At 49.3% G+C, this 19772-nt stretch overlaps 1 protein-coding gene across 27 annotated transcripts in view; it reads left to right on the top strand.

Annotated features, from left to right (window-relative positions):
* The window catches only part of FNBP1 (formin binding protein 1), a 208859-nt gene that overhangs the window by 108791 nt on the left and 80296 nt on the right, over positions 1–19772 (top strand). For all 27 annotated transcript variants that reach the window (XM_077304875.1, XM_077304874.1, XM_077304877.1 and 24 more), the window contains 2 exons: positions 2448–2510; positions 7386–7490. In XM_077304875.1, the coding sequence (XP_077160990.1) occupies positions 2448–2510; positions 7386–7490 (168 nt within the window). The remainder of the gene's footprint in view (positions 1–2447; positions 2511–7385; positions 7491–19772) is intronic.

Here is a 19772-nt window from a genome sequence, read left to right as displayed (position 1 = left end):
TGTCTCTGTATTAAAGCAAAAAATAAAGGGAGTGTTATAGGTTTTTGATATTTAATAAAACAAATAAATTGTTCCTTTCGTTGTGGTCACTCTCTGCTGTTCCTTCCTTTTTAGTATTCCCTTGTGTAGTTTTGGATATTCTTTTTTTACAAAGGTTTTCACTGGTTGCAGCTGCCACCAACCCCCCCCCCCCCTCCAGTTCTGCTGGCCCCAGTTGAGAGTAGTTTCTCCACTCTTACGTCTTTCAAGCTTGTTTTTTGCAACCTGGGAAATGAGATTTACAGATAGTATTAAATTAAAATATCTGTTGTTGGCCGGACAGCTCTTCCAGAAGGGGAAAATGCTCCGCTTGGCCTTTTAGTCCTGCCTTCTGTGGTTTCTGTGGGAAGATTTCATATCCAAGAAATTAAACCAAACCAAACCACATGCAAAACCTCCATATACAGAGGCAGCATACCTCTCAACATCAGTACTGGGAGGCAGCATCAGGGGAAGGCCCCAGCCTGTGCGCCAGGGGCAGACAGCCGTGGCTGCTAGCGGTGCCAGAAAGCGACACGGGGATGCCCCACGCGCTGCACCCAGGCAGCAGCCCTTGCCACCGGCACCACACAGGAGGCAGTGGCACTGGCTCCTCCTAGGAGGGGCCTTCAGAACCCAGGTGGAGTCCTGCGGGCCGCCACCTCCTGCATCCTCGGCTGTCACATGCAGCCAGCTGGATGACCTTGGGCCAGTGACAGTTCTCTCAGAGCTCTCTCAGGCCCACCTCCCTCACAAGGTAACTGTTGTGGGGAGAGGAAGCGAGGGCGATTGTAAGCCACTTTGAGACTCCTTTGGGTAGTAAAAAGTGCAGTACAAGAGACCAGCTGTGAGCAGGCCCAAAGAAGAGGAATTTGTTTGCAATAACGCTTAAGTAGGGAATTGTTTTCTCTCATGGAGTCTTTTGGTACCGACATATTGCAGAGAATGCACCATCTTTTTAAAAAGGAACACTTTCGTGTGTGATCAGAAGAGGCTGGAAGAACGAGGGTGTCATCAGTTAATGGGAACGGGTGGGTACTTCAGAACTGGGCTGCGGCCAAGGATCCAAGTTGCTTTCCCTTTTATGGATTTGGCTGGCCCTTGATTGAACGTTCTCTGTAGGTGGAATTTGGGTAGCCCAGCTGAGGCCACAGAAGGGTTTAATTAAAAATAATCCTGAACTCTTTTCCCTTCCCATTTGCAGGTTGCTGGTGCAGTCCTTGCAGGCCAGTTTTAGCACTGCTAACAAAAATGCATGGTTGGGAGGGAGGCAGTCCAGGGTTGAGCCTTAGCCAAGGGCCAAACTCTGCACCTGGAGGACGCATGTTCCCCAGGTATGTGGTTGAAGCCAGAGTCTAAGAAACGTGTTAGATGACACCAAGGGTGAATTTGAGGTTCTTGTATTTGGACTGAAGGATGAGGGAGTCACGATAGAGGAATTATGTAAGTCTGCCCCAGATAGGGGCGGTTTCTGCCTCTCCCATAATTTTAGAATGTGCGGAAACTCAGTGGAGCTGATGGGCTGCATATTTGCAAGAGACAAAAGCAACCCAACATTAATTTACGAAACTGGCAACCACAGCAGAAGTTGTGGACAGTTGTTAAAAGGGGATTCAGCAGATTCGTAGCGGTGGATATGTCCACTGGTGGTTATTAGCCAGGATGGAGTGTCCGTTTTGAGAAGCAGGTCAGCCCACACTGCCAGTGGCAGGGAGGTGGTGATGCTGGGGCAGCAATGAGAGATTCTGGTCTTTGTGCTTCTCACATGGCCCTCTTGTGGCATCTGCCCTGCTGCTGTGGGCTTTAGGATGCTGGACTAGATGGACAGTTTCCTGTTTTCTCTGTGCCTGCTATTCACACCTGTAATCTCTACCTTCCTAATTTAGGACAACCCTGCAAAGCAGTCCAACACTCTGACCGCTACACCCCACAGTGGTTGCCAATTGTGTGTGTGCACGTGTTTTCATGCATGCATGTGTGCGCATGTGCTTAAATGTCCCTGAGCACTCCAGAATTACTCATGGGTGAACTTTATGTGGTCAGGCTCCGTATATGATGAGTTGACATTGTTATATTAAAATTTTGGTTTTAATATTAAAATTTTCGGTTTCTATAGGCAGTGGCGCCATTGGCAAGCCAACCAGTTGCTTGCAGCTGTAGTTTATTTCGAGCCATCTGCAACCTGTTTCCCCAGCTGTGACTTTATGCCAAGTCAGGTGTGACATTTAGAGGCCCATGGGTGGATCGCCTTAATCCAGGGGTCCCCAATCTTTTTGAACCTAGGAGGACTTGTGGACTTTTGTGAGGGTGTGGTGAGTGAGAGCCCAAAATAGCTGCTGCAAGAACAAATGGCTTCTGCAGGAGGTGGGGCTAAGCTACTCAGCCCTCCTTGAGAGTAACATTTTTTGTGTTTTTCTTTTTCCTAACAGCACTTCCACGATGGCCGCAAAGCGCAGCAGCATATCGAAACGTGCTGGAAACAGCTTGAATCAGTAAGTGGGAAGGGCCACATCCTGCCTACCAGCAGGAAAAAGGAAACCCAGCGCTGAAGCCTCCATCCTCTGCACGGGGCAGGTTGAGGGCAAGCAAGCGGCCAGTGCAATGCACAGCTGCTGTAACCTTTGATTTGCATCGCGGACCTCTGGGATTACTTTGCAGGCCGGGTCTGCGGTAATGTCCTGCTGGGCTCTGCAGCCTCTCTCCAGGCATTTCCCATTAAACTCAAGCAGAATGTCGGGACATTTTCCCTCTGAGAAGTGCAACGCCTTCTGTTAGAGGAAGAGCCACTTCCTGGAGGAAGCTGCCTTGGAGGATGGTTGGATCCACCCCAGTGAGCTTAGAAGTTTGTAACACTGTTTGGGATTAGGAAATGATTCTGCAGGGCTGCCGTTTGGCACACTAGAACAGGTCAGCTGTAATATAAGCAGAAGAAGAAGGTCTCAAGCTGGTGATGGCGAAATGATTTATTCCAATGAAAACAATGTTCAAAACAATGTCAAAACGGATTCCCAGGCACAGTCCGTTTTCCATAGCTTCATCAGTGATATTCTCAATATTGTTAATAACTCAATTTTCTCTAAACATATTCTTTTGGGTGATGAAATGATAGAAAATAACTTGGTCTCTGGTAATATTTTGCTTTGTTTAATTCAATCCCAAAATGGTCTTTTAATAAATAAATAAACATAAATAGGAGGGAGGGAGTGCTGAGTGTCAGCTACAGGGAGATGTGGGTATTTAGTTAGGCCTTCTTGTTTGTGGTTGCGTTGGAGCTGGCAGGGGGCTGAGCTGTGAGAACTCCTGCGATGCGGGATCTGGCCACGCTCCCCATTAGCCAGCGAAACAGTACCACTGCCTGGTAGTGAGGTTAGGGAGGGGGGTGGATTGGGGTTGGGTGGGTGACTCTGTGGAAGGGAGAGGGTTGGGAGGGAGAGGGTGGGGTAGTAGTGCAGCCGGGTGGGAATAGGGGTGGGTATCAGGAAGGTAGTTACGTTTTTTTTTATTTCCCTGCTTGAGCATGGGTGAAGAGGGGCTGCCACTTGAGGGGGCCCAGGGCAGGGCCAGGATACAGACCATAATGGGTAAGGGGTGATATGGCTGAGGGAGGGGGTTGGACAAGAGAAGGGCTGGGAGCACAGGAGTTGGTTCTCGGACTTGGCCGTGGAAACACGGTTGCGGCTTGGGGCGTGCTCATTGCTTTTCTAACCTCCGTCCCATCCCCAGACATACTGTAGTGGAGGCTAAGGTGGATCCGATTTTGGTCCTGTGCAATACAAGGTCGATCAACAACAAGGCCTCGATTCTGCAGCAGTTTTTTGTAGAGTCTGGGGGCTGACCTTGCTTTCGTGACTGAGACCTGGGTGCGGGATGGCGAAACTGTCACCAAAAACCTGCCTCCCCAGGTTTCTCAGTCCTGCACCAATCTCGGACCCATAGTAGGGGAAGAGGGGTGGCAATTGTGGTCCAGGAGGTTTTCTCCTACAGGGCTTTCCAGGTTCCTGAGATCAGTGTAGTGGAGTGTGTCGTCATTGGGTGGGACTCGGTTGAGAGCTTGGCCATCTGGCTGGTATACCGTTCGCCCAGCGCGCTGCCAGATGCCCTCTGAAGGAGGTGGTCACCTGAGCTTTGCAGTTCACCAGGCTTCTGATCCTGGGGGACTTCAATGTTCGCGTGGACGCACCGTCGCCAGGACTTGGTTCGGACCTGGTGTTGTCCATGGTGACACTGGGGCTTTCGCAAATTGTTGCTGGGCCCACTCATCAGGCTGGCCACACCCTTGACTTGATCTTTGGGGCTGGGATTGAGGTGATTCTGGATAGGACTTTGGTCGTACCACTATGCCTTGTGGGTTCAGATCAAGATACCACCCCCTCCCCATTTGGGGGGGGGCACAATTTTGCCTGCCTGCAGAGACTCATGGATCTACTTGGCTTCCAGAATGTTGTGAGGGACCTGATGCCTCCTGGCACCTTGTTGGTGGCTCTGGTGGAGGATTGGCAATCCCGCCTGGCGGCTGCCGTAAACAACATTCCTCCTAGACGTCCTCTTCACCCTCGACTCAAATGGGTGCCTTGGTATACCGGGGCGCTTTGGGAGAAGAGGGAAGTGCGATGACTAGAGCAAGTGTGGCGGAAGTCTTGGGACAAGGCAGCAAGAACGTCTTATTGCACGCTTATGAGAGTGTATGAGATAGCAGTGAAAGCAGCTTCCGCAAGCTCTCGCCCAGCTCAGTTGTTTAGGGTAGTTCGGTCTCTTACCACCCCCAAAGAGGGGCGCCAAAATATTAGGCAATTGGAATTTGGCTGTGAGGCATTAGCAAGTTTCTTTGCAGATAAAGTCTTGTTGCTCCGCCACAACCTTCTTCTACAGTTGATACAGTAAATGAACTGTTTGCCATTTTTGGAGGTGACTTTTGATGGCTCCAGATGGCTCTCTTTACCCGAAGTGGGCAGGCTGCTGGGTAAGGTTAGGGTGACCCCTTGTCCTCTTGATCCCTGTCGGCTCCTCAAGAGGGGCCGGATAGGTGATCAGCTCAGGGATATTATCCGCTGCTCCCTGCAAACTGGGGAGTTCCCTGAGCTGCTCAAGGAGGTGGTAGTTTGCCCTCTCCTTAAGAAACCATTGTTGGACCCACAGGATCCTGCCAGCTACTGACCAGTCGCACGTTTAGCGTTTCTGGGTAAGGTGGTGGAAAGGGCCACGGCAGACCAGCACCTGGCATTCCTGGAGGAAACTTCAGTATTTGATCCATATCAATTGGGTTTATGTCCTGGCTATGGGCTGGAGATGGTGTTTGTTGCCTTCTTGGATGATCTCCGTCACCAGCTGGATCGAGGCGGGTTGGCTTTGCTTGTTCTGTTAGACCTGTCGGCCATGTTTGACATGGTGGACCATGAACTGCTGGCACACTACATCACCGGGACGGGGATACAGGGCACAGTTGTTAGGTGGATACGCTCCTTTCTTCATAACTGGATACAGAGGGTAGCTGTGGGGGATGAGTTATCGTGCCCATATTGACTCTCTTGTGGGGTCCCTCATGGTTTGGTGCTCTCCCCCCACATTATTTAACATCTTTATGCACCCTCTAGCCCAGCTGGTATGGAATTCTGGGCTGGGTTGCCTGATGATACCCAGCTCCACTGATAATGATACCCAGTACACTGATGATACTCAGCTCCATCTCCTCATGGATGGCCACCTAGAATCCCCCCCGGATCCATTCACCAGATGTTTGGAAGCTGTGGCTGAATTGCTCAGAGTCACCTGAAACTCACCCCCTCCAAGACGGAGGTCCTCTGGCTGGGAGGTAGGGGGATGAATGAGGCAGTGCACCTGCCTTCCCTGGCGGAGATTGTAGAAAACTTAAGATTGCGCCCCATGCCAGGAATTTTGGGGTGACCATTGATGCCTCATTAACTCTGGAGGCACAGGTCAAGAAGGTAGCTAGCCAGGCATTTTTCCATCTTCGCCAAGCTCAGCTACTAGCGCCCCACCTGTCCTCCAAACACCTGGCCTCAGTGATCCAGACAATGGTCACCTCCAGAATAGAGGTGCAAAATGGAGGGCCTGTAAATGGAGCTCTTCCGCCAGGTTCATGGTTGAGGCTGGGGGGCTAGGAAGATCGAGGCCCCCCTCCAGGAGTGGCAGTAGCGAATTCCACCTGCGCCCTCTGTTACCCTCCCCCTCCAGGATGTACTATTGGTAGGATTTTTAGTTCTTGGATGAGTTTTTGCCATAGCATCTTTTTTCCAATAAGGTTTGGATTGGATTGTTTTTGTATTTGTTCTGTTTTTATGTCTGTTTTTAATTGGGGTTTTATTCAGATGCTGTAACCCACCTCGAGCCTTTGGGGGAGAGACGGGCAATAAATTAAAATAATTAATAACTAAATAAGTAAATATATTAAAAAATATAATATCCAGATTTGTAGGGGCCAGCTTGGTGTAGTGATTAGGAGTGTGGACATTTAATCTGGTGAGCCAGGTTCGATTCTGCGCTCCCCCACATGCAGCTGGGTGACCTTGGGCTAGTCAAAGCACTGATAAAGCTGTTCTGACCGAGCAGGAATATCAGGGCTCCCTCAGCCTCCCCTCCCTCACAGGGTGTCTGTTGTGGGGAGAGGAAAGGGAAGGTGAATGTAAGCCGCTTTGAGCCTCCTTTGGGTAGAGAAAAGTGGCATATAAGAACCCTCCTCCTCCTCCTCCTTCTCCTAATATCACACTGTGTAATTACTCTTCAGCAGGGGTCACTGCTGAAGAGTAATTAAACATTGTGATATTAATATTAGTAGACCTTGAAAATTTGGATATTATGCCATTTTGGGACTATCACTGATGAAGATATTGAAAACGGACTGTGCCTGGGAATCCGCTTTGAAATTGTTTTGAACATTCTTTTCATTGGAATAAATCATTTCGCCATCGCCAGCTTGAGACTTTTTTCTCCTGCTTGTTTGCCACACTGGGGCAGATAGACAGGTAACTGTGGCAGGAGCTGTCTGTCTAACCTCTGCTCTGTCAAGCCATTTCAGTTTGGGGAAATGTTGTGAAGGTGGATGGTTCATCCCCAGTCCCAGCTGGGGTCCCTCATAGCGCCATTCAATAAAGAAAGAAAAAGGCTTTGTGCCACTTTTGGGCCTAACTTCCCCAGGGAATTCTCATCAGCTTCCATTCACAGACCTCTATTTCCTCAAAGAATATGCAGAGTTTGTATCTGGAAATTTGTCTCTTCCAGCTCCAAAGCCTCCTGAAAGTGGTTTTGTTTGGGGGGGGGGGGTTGTGTGTGCGTGTGTGTGTGTGTGTCTGTCTTGGGGTAGCATTATTTAATTTGTTGCAGGATGTAATCCTTTCCTCTTACCTTGTCAGAGTAAAAGACGTTTTGAACGGGATTGCAAGGAAGCCGACCGAGCGCAGCAGTATTTTGAAAAGATGGATGCAGACATCAATGTAACAAAAGCAGACGTCGAAAAGGTAAAAGAGGGGAGTGGGGTGAGGGGAACATTCACTTCCTGGTCATAATGATGCAGTACCTGCATAGTCTCAGTTACTGGTGGTCACCCTCTTTGTCTATCCGAATATGTGTCTTGTTCTAACTGTGGGCTCTGTGTACACCTGTCCTCCCCTGTATAATAGTCGCAGTCTTTATTGGTTGTCGTCCATCCCTAGTAAAATCAAGCTTGAGTTTTATGATATCTTAAAGCACAGGTCCCCAACCTTTTTAAACCTATGGGCACCTTTGGAATTCTGACACAGGATGGTGGACAGCTACAAAATGTTTGCCATTGGAAGTGGAGCCACGCACCCAGAAGGAGCTCAAAACAAAAATCTCCAGAAGCCAGCCTGGCCTGGAGGAGATTCACCTACCATCCCATGGTAGCAATCAGCAATTCTCTGGATAAGCAAGGAAGGGCCACAGGAGGCAAACACTGGCCCACCCGCTCACAATCTTCCTGTGTTCATAAAATCAGCATTTCTGTCAGATAACTATCTAGCCCCTGGTTAAAAACTTCCAAAGAAGGAGAACCCACCACCTTCTGAGGAAGCCTGTTCCACTGAGGAACCGCTCTAACTATCAGGAGCTTCTTCTGGATGCTTAGCTGAAAATGCTTTCAAATTAATTTCAACCTATTGTTTCTGGTCCTCCCCTCTGGAGCAACAGAAAACAAGTCTTCTCCATCTTCTATATCAGTGGTCCCCTAACCTTTTTATCACCGGGGACCACTCAACGCTTGACAATTTTACTGAGGCCCGGTGGGGGGGGGGTAGTTTACTCCTCTACTCTCAACCACTGCCCTAACGCTCTCTGATCGCTATGGGAGACAATGACACCCGAAGTGTGTTGTAAAGGACCGGGGGGGATGAAGTAAAGGGCCAGTGGGGGGGGGGAGAAGGCATCCTTTGCAGCCCACCTCCAATTAGTCGACGGACCACATGTGGTCTGCAGCCCACAGGTTGGGGATCGCTATTCTATATGACAACCCCTCAAGTATTGGAAGATGGTTATCAAATCACCTCTTAGTCAGTTGCCTCCTCTCCAGGCTAAACAGACGAAGCTCCCTCATACATCTTGGTCTCCAAACCCCTCACCATCTTTGTATCCGTCCTCTGGACACACTCCAGTTCCTCTACATCTTGCTTCAGATGTGAAGCCCAAAACTGAACACAGTACTCCAAGCGAGGTCTAACCAGAGCAGAGTAAAGCGGTAACATTACTTCATGTGATCTGGGCACGATACTTCTTTTAATACCACCTACAAATCCTGTTTGTCTTTTTCGCTACCGAGTCAAACTGCTGACTCATGTTCAGTGTCTGGTCTACTAAGACCCCCACATTTTTTTCAGATGTACTACTACAAAGACAAGTCTCGCCCACCCTATAGTCATGCATATGATTTTTCCTACCTAAATGAAGAACTTTACATTTGTCATGATTGAAATTCATTTTATTCCTTTTAGCCCAGTTTTCTAGCCTGTCAAGATAATTCTGTACCCTGATTTTGTCTTCTGTGCGTTTGCTACCCTGCTAGTTTAGTGTCGTCTGCAAATTTAAAAAGTGCCCCCTCTGTTCCTTCATCGGTTTAATAAGCACCCCATCTATTCCTTCATCATTGAATATCAAAATCTCATGCCCTCCAAATCTTGCTGATTTCTTGTCATGACCTGCTCTGAGAGTGAACTGGGAAGGCTGGGCTATAACAATACAGTTGTTTTTATTATAATTACTATAAGGTGTGACAGGATTTGGATCTGGCTGTCGTACTGCTGGCCAACACATCTGCTATGCTCTGAAACGAGTACAATAAATGTTAGACTTTAAGGCAGTACAGACCCCCAGTTAGTGTTTGTTGTATTTGACTGACACTGTTCCCCCTCTGGAATTTGGCCCTATTTTACCTTTTGGGGTTTTTTTGGAGTGTCATCCCTCAGGATGCTCATGGACAGAAGTTTTTCCTTCCACCTGCCCTATCTAGATAGCAAATATTACTAAACTTGTTGAAAAGGGACAGGCTGCTTTATGGTATGTGTTAGCAGGTCAGCACAGTGGCTGACATCTTGTGCATTTGATTATTTGAGTATCTAGACTTGACTGAACCAGTCCATGCTCCTGTGACCTCAAAGCTAGATTCCCACAATGCTATTTGCATTGAAGACAATCCAGAGTACAATCCACAGAATGTGGCTATTTGTCTTCTGACTGTAGCTCGTAGGTTTGTGCATCTCACCCTACTTTAGAAACATCCTCATTGAATTGCCTGTTTCCAAGTTCCTTTCCAAGGGTTGGTTCTTACCTCGGAAGCCTCTCACAGTCTGGGGTCCACATCCCTGATGGCCTCTGTCTCCCACTATTGACCCGGGTGCCAGTTTCATCCCGAATCTGTCTTCTTTTTGTGCCCTGTCTAGAGCAGGGGTCCCCAACTATTTGAAGCCTACAGGTACATTTGCAATTTTTACCCGGCGTGGTGGGTGCAGCAACAGAATGGCCGCCACAAAATGGCTGCTGCAGGAGGTGGAGCCAGCCATAAAAGGATTGTCACAAGCTAATGGTAGTCACGTCGTGAAGACCGTGAAGATCCTTTTACTGTTCTGGCAGCTGCTGCCAAAGCAACATTCAAAAGCATCTGCATCATCAGTCAGCAGCCTTGTGGGGCGAAAGTGATTCTTAGCCTGATCCAATCCCTAAAAAGAGTTGACCGGCATCAGAAAAAGGGTCCGTAGACGCCATTTTGGGGACTCCTCTCTACACTAATTAATGTCCTCAAATAGACCCCTTTCTCTGGGGGAAGCAAGGAGTACTCTGGACTCCAGGAGCAGACAGGAAATTATTTGCAACAGTTTTGCTTAACAGAACATTTGAGGGAAAATATCTTTACAATTTTACAAAGAGTTACCGCCTGTCTCAATCTGGCTTAGATTTGTTTAATTTATTTAGTTCATTTTTACCACCACTTTCCTTCCCAGTGGGACCCAAAGCAGCTTCCATGGTTCTCCTCGCCTCCATTTTATCTTCACAACAACCCTGTGATACCTCACATTGCGGAGTGTGACAGGCCCAAGGTCACCCAGCAAGCTTCTGCGGCATGAGTTCAAGCCTCAGTCTCCCAGGTCCTCTTTAAGTCTGTGGGCACCTTCTGGATTCTGATACACCCCAGTGGGCAGAGCCACAAAATGGCTTTTACCAAGTGGCTGCTGCAGAAAGTTTGACCCAGCCACAAAATGGCAGCCACAGCTTACCTTGAGTCGCACAGTCAAGATCCTTGTGCCATGGCAGCAGCTGCTTCCAGTGCAACATTTTGAAAAATCTGCACAGCCAATCAAAACCCTTGCTGAATAAAAGCACCAGCTGGTGCTGCCCACTTTCTGAGAACACGTTACAGGCTACAGGAAAGGTTTTGGGGGGTCTCTAGTGCCCATGTTGGGGGACCCTGTCCTGCACTGTGACCACTGCACCAGGCTGGACTCTTCTCTCCACATTCCTTAGGAAGCTGGGGGAGGGTGGCGAGTGTGTCTGGGCCCAGAGAACAATCCTGCCTGCCCAGACGCTTGTGGTGCAGTGATGTGACCGTAATCTGAGAAGGTGGTTCTGCAGCCTCTCTCTCTGTGTGGGGGTCTTGCAGCTTTTTCCGTCTCTGAGGGCAGGAGATGGAGCGGTTGTTCCAACACAGGAGGCTAAAAATAGTCCGGGTGGTCCCAGCGACCTTTGGCATGCTCACGTCCTCCTTCCCTGGATATAACTCTCAGTCAGCAGACATCGGATTTATTTTAAAGAGGCAGAATCCCAAACAGCAGAGGTGCAATGCCAAGAGCAGCTGCTTGTCCCAGGGGCAGTTTGAGGATTAAGAGTCCCATTGGGGCCTGAAGCCCTGAGGGGCAGATCTCACCCATGAAGATGGAAGGTGCTGTTCCTCAGCGAGCCTTTAAAGCAGGGGGCCCAAACCCCAAATCTCACACAAGGTGGTGGGCGCAACTACGGGGCCACTGCCACAGGTGGGGTTGCGCAGAGCGAGGAAGCCCGAATGCAGGGGAGGAGAGAGAGAATTTAAAAGCGCACCAGGGAAAGGGCGGTGGTAGAGAATAAAGTCAACCTTGTGATGGTCCCTCCCACCAAAATGTTATTTAATCTGCACAGCCCAATCAGATCCTCAGTGGTCGGTTGGGAGCCACGCCCACTTTGGGCACCAGGAAGGATGCCGGCTCACTCCATGGCGCAGGTTGGACACTTCTGGTTAAACCATTGTCAATTGCATTTGCAGAAGTGGAGCAAGATGACACCAACCAGTCTGGAATATTTGGTTCCAAATTGACAGGGTATTGCCATTAGATCTTCCGAATAGGGCCAGGATGCAAAGGTGAGGGGAGGTGACTCACTCCTGCCCACCGTGAGGCTTTCCTGATGGAAAGTTTTGATCAGTCTTGGAAGGAACTAAAGGAGGATACCCTTCCAAAGCGAATCAAAGCACAGGAAAACTTTCCAAAAACTCCCCGTGTATGGGGATAGACCTAAGTCAAGGAGGGCCGAATTGTGGCTCTCCAGATGTCCCTGGAGTACAATTCCCCTGCCAGCAGGGACTCATGAGAGTTTGGCCACCCCTGACCTAAGTACCTCCTGTAGGTATCAGAAGCTCCAGGTCCCAGGATAGAAGGCAGTAAGGAAAGAGAAGGCCTTATCAGGATGAGCAGAACAATCATAAGGAGATCCTTGATGTTCTCTTTTAGAGCCAGGGTGGCCTAGGGGGAAGAGTGTTGGGTGAGGATCTGAGAGTCCCAGGTTCAAATCCCCACTAGTGCTCTGGAAGCTCTTCTGCTTCCCTCCCCAGCTGTTTTCTCACATGCAAAACCACATTGTGTGTGGGGGGGGGGGAGTTATTTCTCTCAGCCTGACCTGCCTTTCAGGGTTGTTGGCATGAGGGGGAACTGATGCCACTTTGCAGGGCAGTATGGCCTCTTTTTTTGGGGGGGGGCTACTCCCTTCCCCCTCAACACATATGTTTTGTAAATAAACAAACAAGAGTTTTGAAAATTGCTCACAAGGAAACTGATCCTGTAAGAGACTTCCTCCTGAAACTGTCTACCGTTCAGGGAAGTGAGAAATCATAGCAGACATTCCCAGCATTTATTTAGATGTTTCCACACACGCACACACATGCAAAAAACTCGTCATGAACACAGAGCCAGTGTTAAGAGCGGCAGACTCTAATCTGGAGAATCAGGTTTGATTCCCCACTCTTTCACATGCCGCAAGCTGGGTGACCTTGGGCTAGTCATAGTTCTCTTAGAGCTCTTCTCACAGATCAGTTCTCTCAGAGCTCTCTCAGCCCCACCTACCTTACATGGTATCTGTTGTGTGGAGAGGTGTTTGTAAGCTGCTTTGGGACTCCTTTGAGTAGTGGTAGAGGTAGCAGCTGAACCTTTGAGTAGTGAAAAGCAGGGTATAAAAACACAGCTCTTTTTCTTCTTCATATAACATCCATTTAAGATAGATCAGCATCAGCCCAACCTGACATTTCAGAATGAAAACTCCAAAAATGGGAGCTCTCCATTGAGTTCTGTTAGGTTTTTAGCTCCCTGTTCCTCAAAAGAGTGCAGGGCCAAACTAAATCTATCTGTTTTATTTTATTTCTTATCAGATTTATATGCTGTCCTTCCCTGAGGGCTCAGGGCGGCTCACATCATGTCAGAGATAGCCAGTTCTTTGATGACGGTTGTGTGTACAGGCCTCAGTCATAGGCCCTGCAGAACTGTTGTAAGTCCCACTGGGCCCTCGGGGGAGCCTTCCACCCGGCTGAAAAAGCCCTAGCTCTGGTGAGGCCAGCCTGGCTTCTCTGGGGCCGGGGTTCTGGAGCAGATTTTGTGTTCTCGCTCATAGGTTTCTTTGGGGAAGGTAAAGGGGGAAGCGGTGCCCGTGAATCTTACCTGTGGACGCTGCTGCCATCTTAAAAGATGCTGTGATCTCCGTTCCCGGATTGGATTTTGCAGCACAGCAGGCGGAGGGGCTCCTGTCCTGCACCCCTGAGTGCTGCGGTGGCCATGGGGTGTGTGTGTGTGTTTGGTCCTCCATGTCTGGCACAGGTAGCATACCCGACCTGTCCTCCTGACTAGATCTCAGAAGCTAATTGGGGTCGGCCTTGATGAGTTCTTGGATGGCAATCCAGGGTTGCTATGCAGAGTTAGGCAATGGCAAACTAGAATCTCACCTTGAAAACTCCATGGGGGATCTCCGTGAGTTGGCTGAGACCTGCCAGCCCTTCACACTGCCAGCATGGGTGCATCACCGCCCCCAGTTTTTACTTTCACAATATTCTGAGGCCATTCATGAGAGAAAGAGATACCTGAGCTTTCCCAGCAGTCTAAACGGCATCCTTGCAGGCCATCTCGAATCAGGAACCAGGTGGCAGAAGGCTGAAGCCCCATCTTTATGTGCACCAAAGTCCTCACCCTGGTCAGGCACTGTGCACCTGGGAATCGAGGAGAGCCCACCACTTGCATCAGGCAGGGTGGTGATACCAGGCTCAGCCTATTGGATCCGTAACATGCCAATCAGCGCTGTGCAGGTGTTGCAAGGGAAGGAGGAGGATATGACACAGGGCTGCTGCTGGCCTTCCTGGCAATCCTGTGACTCCCACAGTATCTAATTCTCTGGTTTTCAGCTGAGCCATGGACTCCCTGGCTTGCATCTTTAGCCAGACGCAATGATGCATTGATAATATTATTGCACAGAGGGGACAGTGTTTTGCAAAAAAATGTGTGCATCCCTTTCTTTTCTTTGACATGAACATGTGATGTGGTCTCAGTGTTATGTAATTCCCAAGTGCAGAAGAGAGCATTGTTTAATCAAGGGACTGACTGGGGGTGGGGGTGGGGGAACAGAGGACGGTGCTTTAGCAAGGCTTCAAAAGCTGCTCAGTCTCAAAGGGTGATGCAATAGGACGGTGCGTACGTTCTCTTTTGTTTTTCTCCCCTTTTATTACCACCACTGTGGGTTGTTGCCATCCTTCTTTCCTCGGCTGTCGCATTCCGACTTCCAAAAACTTCTTGGCCCTAACAGCACGACTCCTTGACTCCACTCAGAGACAGTTGCTGTTGTTCTTGCTGGTTCCGTGACCTACTTGCTCCTCCGCTAATCTAATTGGTTGATCCCGCTTTGGGGAAAGACACCTCCATCACATTTCTTTGCCCTTGATATTTGGAGACTTTTCCACATCTGGAAAGCACTTTCCAGTGGAACTGTCATAAACCTGGCCCAGTGTCAACATTGTTCTTGAACTAAAAACCCTCCCCGACAGTTGAGTCACTCGGCTGCCCCCCGTTCGAAAGGGGGAGAGTGAATCAAGAGCTTTTGAAATTGTAAGCCTGGATCTGAGATTTAATGGCCTGTGATCAGAGCCATGGAGTGCTCTCCCATTCATTATGATATGGAGACCTATCTAAGTGTCAGTCCAGGGTGCCCAGTTCTGCCTCCCTCCCGTGTTTTAGACAATTTTACCAATGAGGATCCTTTATGCCTACAGACCCCCCTTTGCAGATATTACATTACGCTGCATGGTAGAGAAGACGGTAAAACCACTGGTTTCACTATATGAGTCATGTTGTTACATGGTTGGCGTACAAACTGGACCACAGAGAGAGCCACATGGGTGAACCAAAGGTCATCTAGTCCAGTGGTCCCCAACCTTTTTATCACCGGGGACCACTCAACGCCGGGGACCACTCACCGGGGACCACTCAACGCCTTTTACTGAGACCCGGTGGGGGGAGGGTAGTTTACTCCTCTACTCTCAACCACTGCCCTAACGCTCTCTGATCGCTATGGTAATGTTTAAACATCCCTTAAAAAATAAGATACAGACACGCCACAACAATGAAGTGTGTTGTAAAGGGCTGGGGGGGGGGGAGATGTCGTCCTTCGGGGCCCACCTCCAATTAGTCGAAGGACCACATGTGGTCCGCAGCCCACAGGTTGGAGATCGCTAATCTAGTCCATCCACTCCTCCTCATTCAGGCCATTATTTTTATTGGAGCCTCTTCCCATAACTGCTCAATCTCTCCAGCCTGGGCCACAGGGAAATGCGAGCTCAATGCTCGAAGGATGAGAGCACGACCTTATTTGTGTTCATCTTAGTCTTTTAACTCTAGATTCTACAAGGCCAAGACCTATGAGGAAAGGCTGGGGGAGCTTGGTCTGTTTAGCCTAGAGAGGAGACGACTGAGAGGGGATCTGAGAACCACCTTCAAGTATTTAAAAGGCGGCCATGTAAAGGATGGAGCTGGGCTGTAGGCTGGAGTTTGAGCCAGGGCATATTGTCCCGCCTCTTTGTCTGCCCCTGATTTGTGCTCCCACACAGGAGTCAACAAGCAAAGTTCCTGGTGTGGAAACAGTCACAGGCCTGATTTGGATCAGTGACATGGTGTGTGGGAGGAGGGGCGCCATGCTGGCTGCATGTGGAGGAAGAGTAGTGGGGAATTGAGCCCAGTTCTGCAGATTAGAGGCCACTGCTCTCCTCCATTTCACCAAGCTGGCCTAAGCTATTGGGGCTTGGAGGCTACTGTTTACTCCTAGGCAGTTGTTGTTCTTCTTGTGCTGGTACCAAACAGCCTCTGCCTTCTGCCAGTGTGGGCTGCCATCAGTCCCCCCCCCCCTCTTCCTCAGGGCCAGTTGGACTATGCAAACATTATCCAAGGGATCAGTTAGGATGCTGATATTTGGGGAGATGCCAGCCACACAGTGTGTAATCCAAAAAACACATCCCCTTGCTGAGAGGATAGTGGGAAAAGGCTCTCAGATCATGGTTTCCCAGCAGCCTTTGCAGTGGCAGAACGGTTCCCATTATGCACTTGGAGGATCACAAGAGCCAGACCTCTGGTGTGGATTGGGCTGGCTGGATCTCCCCAGCTTTGCTTCTCAGGAGTGACTAGTTGTGTATGTGAGGCAGCAGAGGGCTGAGCTTGGGGTCTGGAGCAGGATCCAGGCAGCCCAGAAGGACAGCCAATGAACTGCCAGGTTGCTTATTCCCTATCGGACCCACTATACAACATGACTTCTCATCCAGAAGCTGCTTCCTTCAAAGTTGGCCTTTGTGTACTGTGATAGACCGTGTACATTTTCCTTTGTGGAAAGGAAAACTGAATCATGTTGAATGAACTTTATCAGAAAAGCTGATGGAGGAGACAGGGTTAAGGTCTTCTGTTTTGAATTACCAGGTTGCCTGGTTGCATTTAAAGGGAGGGGGGGACAACCTGGGGCTGTGGAGCATCACATCCCATTTGTCCTTATTGTACCTTGGGAAATGAATGCAGATTCTGGTGAAGTAAAGGTGAGAACCTGCACTCCATAAATGCTACAGGAACTGTGAGGTTTGGATAGTGGTGCTTTTGGGGATGTGAGTCACTCTTTAGTTCTCCTTTGCTGGCCTCACTTGTGTCTTGTGGTTCCTTTCTTTGACCATTTGGGGAAATGTGCTGTCTCACAGTAGCTCTCAGGCACATGCAGGAGTTTGAAACTGACCCCATTTTTCTCCCCATGTTTGACAGCCTTTCAGGTCTGATATCCTTATTGGGTAGCATGGAATTTATCTGATGTTTCCCTTAAGTTCCAGGCCCTTAAAATGTTGAAATATTTTATGCAAGGGCTTTTTGTCTGTTTGTTTGTTTTAAAAAATAAGCTTTCTATCTCTCTTTCTTCCAAGGAAAGACTGGCACACTGGTCAAATGTTGTCAGTTAAATGCCTCTTGTTGGACTGTAGCCAAATACTCCCTGAAGCCAAGAATGCCACTCTGTAGGTGGCAGCTGACCCCCTCCCCCCTTTCATTCTAGGGGCATTCATTAGTGAGGGCAGAGCTGCCTTGCAGAAACCAGAGTGAATATAGCAGTGGAGCAAAGATTTTCCTGTTTCCCAGCTGAGCGCAGACAGTGTGAAACAGGGAGACGCCAGGCAGAGTTCCTCCTGGAGAGAGATTATTGTTAAAAAACAGTGTATATTTTATCTGTATTTTATCTATAAATAAATAAATCTCTATCCTGGGGTTTAAATGGGTGCCTTTCCAGGGGAAGTTGGCTCCCCGAATTGAAAATCGTATCCGCAGGGGTTTCTGCAGGTGCCCACCTGCAAATGGGCAAAATCAACAACAGCCCATCTATGCTTTTTCCTGGTTGTGGCTCCGACCTTGCGGAATGGCATGCCACGAAAGGTCCACCCCACTTGACCTTCCGCAAACCATGCAGAACAGAGCAATTCAAGAGGGTAATAAGGCTGTATGTTACAAAATGGCTCCGCTGACTTCCTTGGAGAAGTGATTGGGGCTCATGGCCCTTGCTGCTCTGTATAGCATATACCGCTTAATGTGTCACGTGACCACTTTGTTCTTTCTGAGGGTTCCAGACGTTTAACCACCTAGTGCATTAGCTACTGAATGTCCCATTTTGCTCTTTTTGCCCCCTTACTGTGCAATCCGCCTTTGGGTTCATCTGCCACATTGATGCAAAATGGTGAAGCTGACTCTCACTCTCGCGAAGGGAGGGGGAGACACACCTAAATCTGCGTGTAAATCCTGACCGGCACAGATTCAAAGGGGCCCCTTTCTTTCCCTCCACTCCCAGAGGCATCCGGTGGGAGCACAAGGCCGGACTAGAAGGACAGTCTTTTGACTGCCAGGTGTGCCTCCCCCCCACACACCTCGGCTTAACTCTTATCCTGACTGTTGCCACACTAGCAATATCGTTCGGATTTGCGTTTTTACGGGATTTCCTTTTTGGTCCATTTCCACACTCAAATCTGCTTCCTCAGGCACAGTTTGAATTACCCCCATACTTAACCGAAAGCAAAGGAATCCCCAGAAAACTGGATCTCATATTTTCAAGCAGGGTCTATTTCGGGGCTGACCAGTGTGGAAATGCATGCAATTGGGGGTTTCCCCACGCCCACCATTTTGAGGGCACAACAAAAACAAAGGGGCAAGCAGGCACCATTATGAAAAAAAACTCACATTTTTGGAAAATGGGAAGGGAGCAAAGCATGGTGGGAGGCTGCCTCTGGCAGATTCAGTGCAGAAAGCATGTTGTGAATTTCAGCCTGGGGAATAAGGGGAAGAAAGCAGAAATGTGCAGACTAGAGTCGGATCGCAGCATCCCAAGGAACTCTGAAGCAAGGCTAAAAGAAATGGTTCCTGTCATCCACATGCCATGTTGCTGGGTACTCATTTTCCAACTTTATTTATTTATTTATTTATTTATTTATTTATTTATTTATTTATTTATTTATTTATCATACTTCTATACCGCCCTCCCCGGAGGCTCAGGGCGGTTTACATTATAACAGAGAACCATACATAAAACAGTCTGTAGAACATGTACACCAATAACCAACAATTGCAACCAAACACAACACAGTATAACAATAAACAATCATAACACAACCAGGTCCAGGGCTTGTTGATGGGATTCTGAGGGGGGTGGCTTATTGATTGAATTCTGAGGGGGGGGTGGGGGGGAGCAGGGGCCCTTGGTCGCTGTAGATTACATCTGGTCTCGGCCAAATGCCTGGTGGAGGAGCTCCTTTTTGCAGGCCCTGCGGAACTGTTTAAGCTCCGTCAGGGCCCTGATCTCCTCTGGGAGCTCGTTCCACCAGGTAGGGGCCAGAACAGAGAATGCTCTGGCCCTGGTCGAGACCAGACGGACTTCTTTAGGGCCAGGGATCCTTAGCTGATTGGAGGCAGTAGAGCGCAGAGCTCTTTTGGGGGCATAGGCGGGGAGGCGGTCCCTCAGGTACACTGGGCCCTGACCGCGTATGGCCTTGAAGGTAATTACCAGAACCTTTAGTCTGATCCGGAATTCAACTGGTAACCATTGCAGCTGATGGAGAATAGGCCGGATATGGGACCTCCACGGTGTTGCCGTGAGGATCCTGGCTGCTGCATTTTGAACTAGTTGTAGTTTCCGGGTCAGGGCTAAGGGCAGGCCTGCGTAGAGCGAGTTACAAAAGTCCAGTCTAGAGGTGACCGTCGCATGGATCACTGTGGCTAGGTGTTCCGGGGCCAGGTAGGGCGCTAGTAGTTTGGCTTGGCGGAGATGGTAGAATGCCAGCCGCGCTACCTTTGTGATCTGGGCCTCCATTGTCAGGGAGGCGTCCAGAATCACGCCTAGGTTCCTGGCAGAGTGAGCCGTAGAGAGCTGCACGCCATCCAGGGTAGGCAGGCGCGCTTCCTCGCATGGGCCCTTCCTACCTAGCCACAGGACCTCCGTCTTTGAAGGATTGAGCTTCA

This window comes from Paroedura picta, chromosome 12, assembly GCF_049243985.1.
Source record: "Paroedura picta isolate Pp20150507F chromosome 12, Ppicta_v3.0, whole genome shotgun sequence".
Lineage (NCBI taxonomy): Eukaryota > Metazoa > Chordata > Lepidosauria > Squamata > Gekkonidae > Paroedura > Paroedura picta.
The sequence above is the reverse complement of the archived record's forward strand: the minus strand, read 5'-3'. Positions and strand labels throughout refer to the sequence as shown.